The 13,991-nt window shown below is 38.8% G+C and overlaps 1 protein-coding gene across 2 annotated transcripts in view; it reads right to left on the reverse strand.

Moving 5' to 3' along the window:
* AGAP1 (ArfGAP with GTPase domain, ankyrin repeat and PH domain 1) overlaps positions 1-13,991 on the reverse strand; it is a 471,115-nt gene that overhangs the window by 217,120 nt on the left and 240,004 nt on the right. For both annotated transcript variants that reach the window (XM_063317853.1, XM_063317854.1), the window contains exon 10: positions 1,006-1,110. In XM_063317853.1, coding sequence (XP_063173923.1) covers positions 1,006-1,110 — 105 coding nt within the window. The remainder of the gene's footprint in view (positions 1-1,005; positions 1,111-13,991) is intronic.

Here is a 13,991-nt window from a genome sequence, read left to right on the forward strand (position 1 = left end):
ATAATCCTTGTTCATTTAATACTGTGGAGAAGGATTCTGGAGCATACATGCTATGTTTTATAGACAGTCCTTGACTTATGAACACAATCAGGACGGGAACTTCCATTGTGAAGTGAGTCAGTTAAGTGAGTCACACTCAATTTTACAACTTTTTGCCATGGTTGTTAAGTGAATCACATGGTTGTTAAGCGAATCTGGCTTCCCCCATTGACTTTGCTTGTTGGAAGCTGGCTGAGAAGGTCACGATAATGTGATCTGGGATGCTGCAACCGTTGTAGATATATGCTGGTTGCCAAGTGCCTGAATTTTGAGCACAAGACCACAGGGATGCTGCGATGGCCATAAATGTGAGGACCAACTGCAAGTCACTTTTTTCAGCGCTGTCATAACTTCAATTGCTAAACAAATGTTCATAAGTTGAGGACTACCTGTATAGATTTTTTAATTTTGTTATTAAATTTATACACCACCTATCTCACCATAAAAATGACTCTGGGCAGCTTACAAATAAAAGTTATAAAACCATTATAAAAACAGAAAAAGTACAAAAATAGATGGCTTGTAATCCTCAAGTAAACAAAATAATTCTTTCTTTCATATAGTCTTTTGTGTATGCTAAGAACTATAGAATCAACTGATTAGGATATATGTTATTACTGTCTTATACCATGATATTAACAGTAAAATTAAACAATTAGAGTGCCAATTATGAGGAATAATTTTCCAAAACCCACCTCCATCCCACCACTTTAATCTAAAAAAGCATCTTCCAGCTGGAATAAGTAATGCAAGTTAGCTCCATAGTCTTAATCTCTTCTAGTTTTTAGAAGGTACATTATATAGTTGATTATAAATTCTATAGTTCTACAGTGAAAGTACCAACGGATGTTTATTATTTAGGCTTTTCTTTTTTTCTTTATTATGGGTAGGGTTATTGTTCTTTTGTAGCCTAAGTCTGATTATAGAACTTGACCTTTAGATAAACATGAATGCGTGCATACTTACATGTAAGCTTGGATGATAAGTCAGTACACCATCATCCCCAAGAGTAACATATTTCTTCTTCCATTCTTTATTTAATGATTTACCACTTCGCTTTAACAGCATTCCCTGTTGAAGAAAAATAGCAAACTGAAATTCAAAAAGTACAAACTACTATAATTTGGCACCCCATATTTACAATATGTATCCAGTGCTGCTATTTTGCCTTTTATTTACAGACCAGACAGAATTATTTGCCCACACATTTCTGAATAAATAATTTCCCCCATATAATGACTGTTTTAAACTAGACTGAAAGCAAGATCAGCACACGTAACACCCCTACTGCGTGAGCCGCATTGGTTGCCAGTATGCTTCCGGGTCCAATTCAAGGTGTTGGTTACCACCTTTAAAGCCCTACATGGCATGGGTCCAGGTTACTTAAGGGACTGTCTTATCCCCATTACATCAGCCCGTCCCACCCGATCGTGCAGACAGGGCATGTTGCAGACCCTGTCTGCAAGAGAACTCCATCTGGCGGGGTCCATGAGGCGGGTCTTCTCTGCAACAGCCCCCGCCCTCTGGAACACCCTTCCCCCAGAAGTGAGGTTAGCCCCCTCCCTCCTGGACTTCAGAAAACAGCTGAAGACCTGGTTTTGCTGCCTTGCCTGGAATAAGGAGGGGAAGAGCCATTCTTGGGGCTGGCTGATTCCCTAGTGCTGCGTGGACCAGTTTTATGCCCTTATGGTTTGTATTAGATCCACCATGGCTTGGATTTTACTGCATTTTATTCTGATTGATTAATGGCTGTATTTATGATTTTATGGAATTTTTAGTTGTTTTTATTGTGAACTGCCCAGGGTCCCCCATCTGGGGGAGATGGGCGGTGATAAAAATTTGATAAATAAATAAATAAACATGAGCCAGGGCCAGTGCTAGAATAAATAAAGCCTCAAGAATAGGGTACTTTTGGTTTAGCTTCCATTAGTTTAAGAGCTGAATCATCTCTGTTAGGTTCAGAGGGGACTTTGAATTGTTCCTAAGGCTCGGAGACCTTAGTTGCTGCTTAGAGAGCAACAATGGCCTGGAATCAGTTTGCACCTTTGCAGCCTGTCTTTGCCTGTGGATTCCAGAAAGCTCCCCAGTTTTCAAAGGAAGATGAAGCAACCTAGAATGCTGTTGCTACCTTGTGGTAAATTATTTCTTTGCTCTTATTGTGTCAATAGATAGATGGCTGGTGGCCCTGTTCAAGGGGATCCAGTCCACCTGGGCTAAAGAGGGGCCAGAGGAACATCAGTAAGACTGTTGAGAGGACAATTTAAGGCATTTATCAGACAGAGTCTCTCAGATCCATTCTGAGTTAAGAAACTGGTCCTATGTAGCTGACTGCGCCTTGAGCTGTCTGGGTTAGCTGGGAAGAGTTTCAGCCTGTTGGTCCTGAGGAAATGGACTGGGACATTGGGGCTGTAGGTGCACAATTTGTGGGTCCTTGGTTTCTGCTTGAAAAGTGGCAGTTATCACAAAGAGGACCTTTGCACAAATCCATCTTGTGCACCAATTATGTCCATTCCAGAATTGGGAGCCCTGCTCATGATCATTCATGTTCTACATGGGGTTGTTCCTGAAGACCACTCAGAAGCAGCAACTAGTCTAGAATGCAGTGATGTAGATAGTTGTGGGAGCACCATGGTATGCCCATGTAACACTACTACTTTATGAGTTACACTGGTTCCCAGTAGGTTTCTAGGAGCAATTCAGGATACTGGTTACTATCTATAATGCCCTTCAAGGAACAGGTTATATGTGGGAGTGCCTGTCTTCAATCATTTCTGCCCATCCCACAAGATCTGACAGTGTGGGGTATGGTCCTCTCTGTAGAACAGTGCTACCTGATGGGACCCAGGAGGCACTGTCTGTCATGGCGCCTGTCCTATGGAACAGCATAACTGCTCCCATCTCCCCTCCCCACCCCCAAATTCAGATAGCCTTCTACAAAGTCTTGAAAATCTGGCTCTTCCCGCAGGCATTGGACCAGGGTGTTACATAAGCACATATGTAATGATTTAGGATAATGATTATGGTTGTCCTCAGATGATTATTGTTTTTAATTTTGTTTTCGTTATTTGTTTATCTCTTTACATCCAACATTAGCTGCCCAGGGGCATATTTTGTGACTTGGGCAGCCATTTAAACTGATTAAATAAATAAAACTCTAATTCAAGTTGGGAAAATAATTGTTTGATTTAAAAAAACATGAAACAAGCTGAAATGTGGTACACAGTTGCAGTTTCGTCCCCCAAACAACATATTGAAATGTCGTATTTAGGCAACAGCAGGCTTTTTTGATATACGAAAATAACTACCCTACCTAGTAAGATTCTGTATCAACTAGAAGCAATATTCTGGTATGCCATTATTTATTTGCTAAGATCATGTTCACTACCAAAACTTGGCTATAACTATGATTGATGAACACTGAAAATGAAATCTAGATAAAGTTTTTAATGTCTACAATCAGAAAATTTGAAATAGATGAAATCCAATGCACTGAAATCTGTTTTCAGTTTTATCCAATCTAATTTTAATTCAGTTTTAATCCACTCCTAATATATACCGCGGTGGCGCTGCGGGTTAAACCGCTGAGCTGTCGATCGGAAGGTCGGCGGTTCGAAACCGCGCGGCGGGGTGAGCTCCCATTGCTCGTCCCAGCTTCTGCACACCAAGCAGTTCGAAAACATGCAAATGTGAGTAGATTAATTGGTACCGCTTCGGCGGGAAGGTAACGGCGTTCCGTGAGTCATACTGGCCACATGACCCGGAAGTGTCTATGACAACGCCGGCTCCAAGGCTTTGAAACGGAGATGAGCACCGCCCCCTAGAGTCGGACACGACTGGACTTTACGTCAAGGGAAACCTTTACCTTTTAATATATACAGTAAGACTGACAAATAATATTTAAGAAATATTAATTTTAAAGTGTGTATGAGCATATTTACAGGCAACCAACATTTTATATATTATGAGATGATAAATTCTGTACTTATTAATTTCTGATACCTGTCTGGAAGTTTTGTTTTTTGCCTCTCTCTTGACATGGTATGATGAAAGAAGATATGAGACAGTACAGTCAGGTGCCTACATTTATGGTAACTATTTCTTTAGTCAAAAAATAAGCATACAATTTCCATGGTCCCGCTTACAAAGCTCCCAAGAACTAAGATGTCATTAATAATGCTATTGGATCAGCAGCATTTAGATACTATTGTATTAGTTTTGTCTTTATTTTATCATAAAGAAATTTGCATAATTATTGGGAAGAAAACAGGATTAGAATATCATGACTGTATCATTTGCTGGGTATCAATGCATATTATTGTGCTTTTCATTTTTTTTCTACAGAACACTATGATAACATTTTCCCCCTAGATAGTGATGTTTATATACCTACTGTAACACTGACACATTTCTTTCAATATTGCACAGCAAAGCCTCACAGCAAGGTACAATAGATAATTGCCATTGTCATATAAACATATAAATGCAAATTGTCATATAAACATATAAATGCAAATGCAGACAATTTACATTATATAATTTGTGCTCTGACTCCATTTATATGTCATCAAAAATTGTGACGGTGCTAGTCTGCATGCAGAATGAAAAACGTTTCAAATACAGAATACAACTTTTAAGTCACATAAAAAAATGTTTTGGTATCCTTTCCCCCCTGCCCTGGAGATCAATATGCAGATCTGAAGATACTGAAAGCACGGCAGCAGTTGTTTCTAACTAATACACCAATCAAGATGATATATACGTATGACACTATCAGCATAGCAGAATCGGATGTAGCACTTTCACAAGTACATCCGCCGGTTGTCTTCATGTATTTTTGTTCAATCATATCAGTCACTGTTCCTAGCGTAAAGGTATTGCCCTGATAAACAGCGAAACTTCCTTGCTGTGCACAGTTTTCAAACTCTTCTGAAGATACCTTCAACTGCAGATACAAGTGACTTTTTCTGACATAATTCAGATGACCTCACAGTAGACACCAAAATCTTTATTTTTGGTGGCTGCCTTTTTTTTGGCTATTGTTTAATTAGCACTGAATGGAACTGGCCATTCAAGAAATCAAGCTGTATTTATGTACTATGTCTTAATTTATTCTGGATTTTTTTTAACCGACTGACTTCTTTGGATTCATGTTACTGTATTTAATTGTGTTTAATTGACTAGCATGTACTAACTATCCCTATTACATAATAATTGCAGACAGAATTCTGATTACACTCATTCACATGCATTTACTATGGACACACATATCATATTCTCTTCAGTACAGTAAAAGTAATGTTAATGCCACAGTTACTTCATAGATTATTATTTTTAGCTCTATAGGTGAAAGTGGTACCCCAGACTACTAAATCCAGGTACAGGTACAATTCGGGGCATCCAAACTGAGCCATTTCTTCTTGTGAGTTGCCCCAGTACTGGCTGCTTTATTTAATTATATTAAAAGTACAGCCACTCCTTGTTTACCAACTACCTTGATTAGTGACCATTCGAAAATACAACAGTAATAAATGGTAATAAAAAATTCATTTTCTGACCAATGCATGCATTTATGACCAAATTTTGTGTGCCTGACAATAAAGGCCTTCAGTATGATTAATGACCACAACTGAGACTGGCAACTCTGTCACTAAGCAAGACATCATGTGACCATGATGGACATATGACCTCACTTCCAGCACATTAAGCAGTCATTAAGTGACCATGACTTGTGAATTTGCTGCCATCTTCTCCATTGACTCTGCTTGTTGGAAGCCGGGTGTGAAGCGTGTAAATGGTGATCACATGACTTGGCTGCAATGGTCATAAGTGCGAGGACCACTCATAAAGTTACTTTTTCAGAGCCATAGTAACTTCAAATGATCACTAAACAGGGCAGTTCTTAAGCAAGGACTATCTGTACTAGCTTTAGTACATCTTGCCAACTTTTATAAAATAAGAACAATTTTTTCAAGCAGAAGAGCAACTTTGTTTCTAGTCCAGAAAGTCACTGTGATATTAAGTATACAAGCTTTAAATAACTTACAAAGTTAACTTTATAGATGTAATTATCTAAAATCTATCACTAAGTAGCCCATTGCAGCCCCAAGCTGTAATAAAGCATCAGTCATAAATTTATACTAAAGCTCTATTCAATACCAATTATTTACCAACAAAGATTTATTGATGCATTTGTTGTTAAAGTCCTAACTGAGTGAATCAGGCTGTGATATTGGCCTTCAACTTATGGCACAGATCACTGTTGTGTTCTACAACCTGAAAGTAATGGTTATTCTGTGCAATTAATAAGTAAAATTCCATTTGGGATTCATTAAAATAGCTAAACAGTTAATCAGGATCTAGTATAAAATATACATGTGCATATGGGTACGACAACACTGCTAATCTCCTTCCTTGATATCAATCACTATTGATCCAGTGAAAGGGGAAAGTATATGGCTAATTTTTAAGAGGCCTTACCTAAGTTAAAAAACTTGAGCACTTCAAGAAGTAGCATTGAATGAGAACATACACATACACACATATACAAAGAAAGAGAGAGAATATGTACATAAGGAAAAATTCCAGGGTTGGTCAATCTTTTTTCCTTCAGTGAGACATAATACCAAGTCTTTCTTAAAGCAAATATACTGCTTTTGAATGAAATAAAAAATACTTGAAGAAAATCAAACAACCCACTTTTCCTTTGTGACAACTTGAATTCTTCTCATTATCAAACTTTCCCTGCTCTCCTAATGTCCAAACATAATCAGACTGAGACCTCCTGAAGCAAGTCCTCTGAAATTGAACAAAGGTCCCATGCAGGTTCATATAAAGAGAAAATCAGATTTCCTGAATGACTCTAGTCCCATATCTTAGTTTTAAATGTCGAATATAACAGCTTTGACTGGTAATTAAAGGTATGCCATAATCTGAGTGAGAGTTCCATAAAACCAGAAGTTTTTAGACTGTCCTCAATGAAAGCCCTACATAAAGTGCAAGAATGGCTTATGCCATTAGCTTCTTCCAGGAAAGGCAGAGTTATCATAGAAAATCAAATGGATGCAAACCCTAGTATAGATTCCAAGGGATAATTCACAAACCACAGACATACTGCTTTAGGAATATGAATATAAGAAAGCCAGTTTGGTGTAGTGGTTAAGGCTCCAGGCTAGAAACCAGGGGATTGTGAGTTCTAGTCCTGCCTTAGGCATGAAAACTGGCTGGGTGACTTTGGGCCAGTCACTCTCTCTCAGCCCAATTCACCTCACAGGGTTGCTGTTGTGGGGAAAATAGGAGGAGGAAGGAGTATTAGGTATGTTTGCCACCTTGAGTTACTTATAAAAACAATAAAGGTGGGATAGAAAATAAATAAATAAAGTAAGTAAGTAAGTACGAAGCATGTAGCCTCTAACAGCTTTAAAAAATGGTGGTTTTGCCTCTGGACATACTTAGTTTTGGGTTTGATCATTACACATCTACCCTGGCCTCACCCAGATGAGGCCCTGAAACTTCCCACAAGAAATACCTTCACTTCTTGTCCTAAAACATATCCATATAAGACCATAGAAATCTCTAATCTAGGGGCATTCAAACTATAGGTCACAACCTGCAGGGGAATTGTGAACTTGGGGAGGGGGAAGTCACAGGTTGTTTTTAAATCTGATCAGGGTAAGCTATATTGAAACAGCTGTAAATTTCTAAAATAACCTTCTACACAAATTGTTGCTGTTTTAAATAATACCATGAATCTCCAACACAGAGAACACAATTTGAGAAATCCTGGAGAATTTTTACTGATAACATATAAGTAATTGAGCAGCATGGAAAACAGGCTGAATTTCATACACTAATTTTTTCTTTTTCTAAAAAAAATATTTTTTATTAAACAGTTTTACAATACTAAAATAAAAACTGAAATCAGAAAAAGAGAAGGGATAGAAAGAAAAGAAATACAAAGTGCAAAAAGAAAAGAAAAAAGGGGAAAAAAGAAGAGAAAGGAAAAGAGATAGAAAAAGAATATTTAAAGAAGTGACTCCCGATCTTCCTTGCAACAAGTACAGGCAAATTAATAATTCCCCACCACCTATTAAATTATATATGTAGTTCACTTCTTCCATTACCCCCCCCATCCATTCACAAATCCAAAAATCATTGCCATTTCTGTCCAGATGTTGGCAAAAAGTTCATAAGGGTTTCCAGAATTTTATAAAAGTGCTTCTTATTTTAGCCATGATCAAACAAATCTATATTCCTTTCTTTTGCTTCTAACAATCTTAATCTTTAATTCACCAAGTTGCTGTTGTAGGATTGAATCTCCATTCAAACTTTCTCCCATCTCAAAGATTTCTTCAGAATTTTAGAAACCCTCTTTTTTAAATCCAAAAGGAAGTCCTTTCCCAGGTCCTTCTGCATCTCTTGATTTGTCATTTGCATTTCCACTCTGTCATCTCTGTCTTATAGTTCTCAATTTTTTCTCCATCAGCTAGAATTTGTATCCCCTCTTCATCCTGTCTACCCATAGAGTTTTCTATATTATCTGTCACATTGTTCACTTCTTTATAATTTTCTTCAAAAAATACATTTACAGTTGCAGAGATTATAGCTGTCGAATTAGTTTTAAGTTTCTCTCCCAATTCTTCAAAAATCCTTAGAAATGTCTCAAGCATCATACCTTTGTCACCATTTTATAGATTTCACTTTTCTTTTTCCTGCCTGGAACTTCAGTCTCCTCTAGTGACCCATTTCTACGTTCATGAAGTCTCAGGTTTCATTTTTACTTTGTTTTCATCTTTTAACCAATTATCTCTTTCCTGATAGACTAAACAATTTGTGTTCCCATAAAAATGCTTTGTTTATTCAATTTTTAAAAAAATCTTAGCAAAATTCTTAATATTCCAAATTTGTCTGGTCCCTTAATTGGTTTAAAGCTTTCCTAAATTAAATTCTTATTTAGCTTTTTGCCATTTGTTTTATATTCTTTAAGTTCTTTAAACTGCTAGTTAGCTTTTCTTCTATTTTGGGATGAAGTTTTATTCACCAGGTAGTTTTTCAAATTTGTTGTTTGGAAGACCTCCTTTAACTGTAAATTATTGTAAATCCAAAGGTAATTAGAAAGTGAGGTGGTAGAACCCAGTGTAAGGGCTTCGTCACAGTTGAGAATTTGATGGCTTCCCTCATCTCCTGGCACTCAGACCCAGGGGATGACCACTATCCAGCAGTTTCCTCACAAGGAGCAGCCATCCCAAGCACAAGTAGGCAATTTTTCATCCTCTCCTTGTCCGGAGGGCTTCTTTTTGACCAAGATCGCTGTCGGTCTGTCAGTCGTCACTGTCATGAGTACTGATGGCGAGCAGGAGGGGACCTCTATCCAGGGGGGAAAACGCATGCGTAGTACTGAGGAATTAAGCAGCCATTCAAAGAGACACAGATCACACCCGCCTTAACTTTTGGGGTTTATCTGTCTGGGTTTTCCCACGCTTCTTCAGTTTGTTAGGATTCTGTCTTATGTAGCAGTAATAAACACTAGAGACCTACTCTTCGTCTCAGCATGATTCCTGACTGTTAGGACAGTCACCATGTCATCTAGACATCTAGTTCACCATTTTTCCTTACCCAGATGTCAATTTCATACACTTTTTCCATTCACGCAGTGTAGAAAAGTATGTGAATTAATTTTCATTATGAACTTTACTCCTTGCTAACTTTTACTGTTAAAACAACAATACTTACAACAAACAACTTCTTGGAGACAAAACTCTAAACACCAACAAAATTCTAGGTAGGTACAATTTATGCTTTTGAAAGACATCATGATAAATAATTTCATTTCAGTATAGATTCTAAACCCCAAAATTAATAACATCAGAATCCCACAGCATTTAGGATTATGACCTGATATATTTATTTCTTCTCCAAATAAACTTATAATACTGCCATTAACTATGTGGACTAATCTGATAATGCATCAACTCTGAAGGCAGTAGAATATACGCAACACAACAGTAGAATACTCATAGAAAGCATGTCAGCTTCTCAGTTAAAAAAGAAGTATAAAGAAATCTTTAAAAGAATACCAATAAGGCAGCATACCTAGCAAGTGCCAAATTCATTGTCTACATGTATCATACCAATAAGCCATGCTGTTCAGTATTAGATGGGTTTTAGGCCTTATGTGAATCATTGAGAAAATTCAGATTGGGGAAAAAATCTGATTTACCTTTTTTAAAGGTATATTTTTTTCTGTATGTATTTTGGAACCAGACCTGATTAGCTGAATTTTTCAAATTAAATATGACTAGCATTGCCATTTCTTCTTCCAAATTTATAATCTTTGTAGTAGTAGAATTGCTTGCTCATCATAACAATAAAAGGAGAAGAATTAAGCAAATACTGATGCTGTATTATTTCAAATAACCTAACATTACTTTGTGGTGAGGCTGTAACACACTTCTGCATATACTGTATATCTGAATCCACAAAGCTAAATAAAAATGAATTATATATCAAAAGAGGTGGGGTCTTGTAAATGAATCCTGAACTAATTATATATGCTGCAGTATCTTTCATAATTCATAAACTTGTTCTTCCTTTTCCATATAGGAGAATTTCACAGAGTTAAGGGCCATCTAGGAGAATGTGTCTGTTCAGTACAAGAATTTCAATTAAAGCATTCCAGCCTTTCTTACTTCAGCAAAGGATCGTTACCTTGTTGTGGTGCTGAAGCTTGAGCACCTCAATGATGCCGTGAAGAGCCACCCAAGACGGGAAGGTCATGACAGAGAGGTCAGACTAAATGCGATCCCTGGGGAAGGTAACGGCAACCCATCCCAGTATTCTTGCCATGAAAACTAAATGGATCAGTACAACCAGAGATATGTCAGTATACCATCGGAAGATGAGACCCCCAGGTCAGAAGATGGTCAAAATGCTACTGGGGAGGAACAGAGGATGAGTTCAACTAGCCCCAGACGTGATGACGCAGCTAGCTCAAAGCCGAAAGGACGGCTAGCGGCCAACGGTGCTGGTGGTGAACGGCGAATCTGATGTTCTAAGGATCAACACATCATTGGAACCTGGAATGTAAGATCTATGAGCCAGGGCAAATTGGATGTGGTTATTGGTGAGATGTCAAGATTAAAGATAGACATTTTGGGCGTCAGTGAACTGAAATGGACTGGAATGGGCCACTTCACATCAGATGACCACCAGATCTACTACTGTGGACAAGAGGTCCACAGAAGAAATGGAGTAGCCTTCATAATTAATAGTCAAGTGGCTAAAGCACTGCTTGGATACAATCCAAAAAATGATAGAATGATCTCAATTCGAATTCAGGGCAAGCCATCTAACATCACAGTGATCCAAATATACGCCCCAACCACAGACGCTGAAGAAGCTGAAGTAGAGCAGTTCTATGAGGATCTGCAGCACCTACTGGACAGCACGCCTAAAAGAGATGTTATTTTCATCACAGGAGACTGGAATGCTAAGGTGGGCAGTCAAATGACACATGGAATTACAGGTAAGCACGGCCTGGGAGAACAAAACGAAGCAGGACATAGGCTGATAGAATTTTGCCAAGACAACTCACTCTGCATAACAAACTCTCCCTTCCAACAACCTAAGAGACGGCTTTATACATGGACTTCACCAGATGGACAACACCGAAATCAGATTGACTACATCCTTTGCAGCCAAACGTGGCAGACATCTATACAGTCGGTAAAAACAAGACCTGGAGCTGACTGTAGTTCTGATCACGAACTTCTTCTTGCACAATTTAGGATCAGACTAAAGAGATTAGGGAAGACCCACAGATCAGCTAGATATGAGCTCACTAATATCCCTCAGGAATATGCAGTGGAGGTGAAGAATAGATTTAAGGGACTGGACTTAGTAGATAGGGTCCCGGAAGAACTCCGGACAGAAGTTCGCAACATTGTTCAGGAGGCGGCAACAAAATACATCCCAAAGAAAAAGAAAACCAAGAAGGCAAAATGGCTGTCTGCTGAGACACTAGAAGTAGCCCAAGAAAGAAGGAAAGCAAAAGGCAACAGCAATAGGGAGAGATATGCCCAATTAAATGCAAAATTCCAGAGGTTAGCCAGAAGAGACAAGGAATTGTTTTTAAACAAGCAATGCGCAGAAATGGAAGAAGACAATAGAATAGGAAGGACAAGAGACCTCTTCCAGAAAATTAGAAACATCGGAGGTAAATTCCAGGCAAAAATGGGTATGATCAAAAACAAAGATCGCAAGGACCTAACAGAAGAAGAAGAGATCAAGAAAAGGTGGCAAGAATATACGGAAGACCTGTATAGGAAGGATAACAATATCGGGGATAGCTTTGACGGTGTGGTCAGACATCCTGAAGAGTGAGGTTGAATGGGCCTTAAGAAGCATTGCTAATAACAAGGCAGCAGGAGACGATGGCATCCCAGCTGAACTGTTCAAAATCTTGCAAGATGATGCTGTCAAGGTAATACATGCTATATGCCAGCAAATTTGGAAAACACAAGAATGGCCATCAGATTGGAAAATATCAACTTATATCCCCATACCAAAAAAGGGAAACACTAAAGAATGTTCAAACTATCGAACACTGGCACTCATTTCACATGCCAGTAAGGCAATGCTCAAGATCCTGCAAGGTAGACTTCAGCAATTCATGGAGCGAGAATTGCCAGATGTACAAGCTGGGTTTAGAAAAGGCAGAGGAACTAGGGACCAAATTGCCAATATCCGCTGGATAATGGAAAAAGCCAGGAAGTTTCAGAAAAACATCTATTTCTGTTTTATTGACTATTCTAAAGCCTTTGACTGTGTGGACCATAACAAATTGTGGCAAGTTCTTAGCGGTATGGGGATACCAAGTCATCTTGTCTGCCTCCTGAAGAATCTGTATAACAACCAAGTAGCAACAGTAAGAACAGACCACAGAACAACGGACTGGTTTAAGATTGGGAAAGGAGTATGGCAGAGCTGTATCCTCTCACCCTACCTATTCAACTGGTACGCAGAACACATCATGCGACCTGCTGGCCTTGAGGAATCCAAGGCTAAAGTTAAAATCGCTGGAGGAAACATTAACAATCTCAGATATACAGATGATACCACTTTGACGGCTGAAAGCAAAGAGGAACTGAGGAGCCTTATGATGAAGGTGAAAGAAGAAAGTGCAAAAGCTGGCTTGCAGCTAAACCTCAAAAAAACCAAGATTATGGCAACCAGCTTGATTGATAACTGGCAAATAGAGGGAGAAAATGTAGAAGCAGTGAAAGACTTTGTATTTCTAGGTGCAAAGATTACTGCAGATGCTGACTGCACTCAGGAAATCAGAAGACGCTTAATCCTTGGAAGAAGAGCAATGACCAATCTCGATAAAATAGTTAAGAGCAGAGACATCGCACTGACAACAAAGGCCCGCATAGTTGAAGCAATGGTGTTCCCTGTAGTAACATATGGCTGCGAGAGCTGGACCATAAGGAAGGCTGAGCGAAGGAAGATCGATGCTTTTGAACTGCCTTGGACTGCAAGAAGATCAAACCAGTCCATCCTCCAGGAAATAAAGCCAGACTGCTCACTTGAGGGAATGGTATTAAAGGCAAAACTGAAATACTTTGGCCACATAATGAGAAGACAGGACCCCCTGGAGAAGATGCTGATGCTAGGGAGAGAGGAAGGCAAAAGGAAGAGGGGCTGACCAAGGGCAAGATGGATAGATGATATTCTAGAGGTGATGGATTTGTCCCTGGGGGAGCTGGGGGTGTTGACGACCGACAGAAAGCTCTGGCGTGGGCTGGTCCATGAAGTCACGAAGAGTCGGAAGCGACTAAACGAATAAAACAACAACAAAGCCTTTCTTATTGTGGTCCTCACTGAAACTTAAGTTTAATTTTCATTGGTCTTAACACTAACATTTGACTTTTAAAAAATTGAGACATGGCCTCCAT

This window comes from Candoia aspera, chromosome 1, assembly GCF_035149785.1.
Source record: "Candoia aspera isolate rCanAsp1 chromosome 1, rCanAsp1.hap2, whole genome shotgun sequence".
In the NCBI taxonomy this organism is placed as follows: Eukaryota; Metazoa; Chordata; class Lepidosauria; order Squamata; family Boidae; genus Candoia; species Candoia aspera.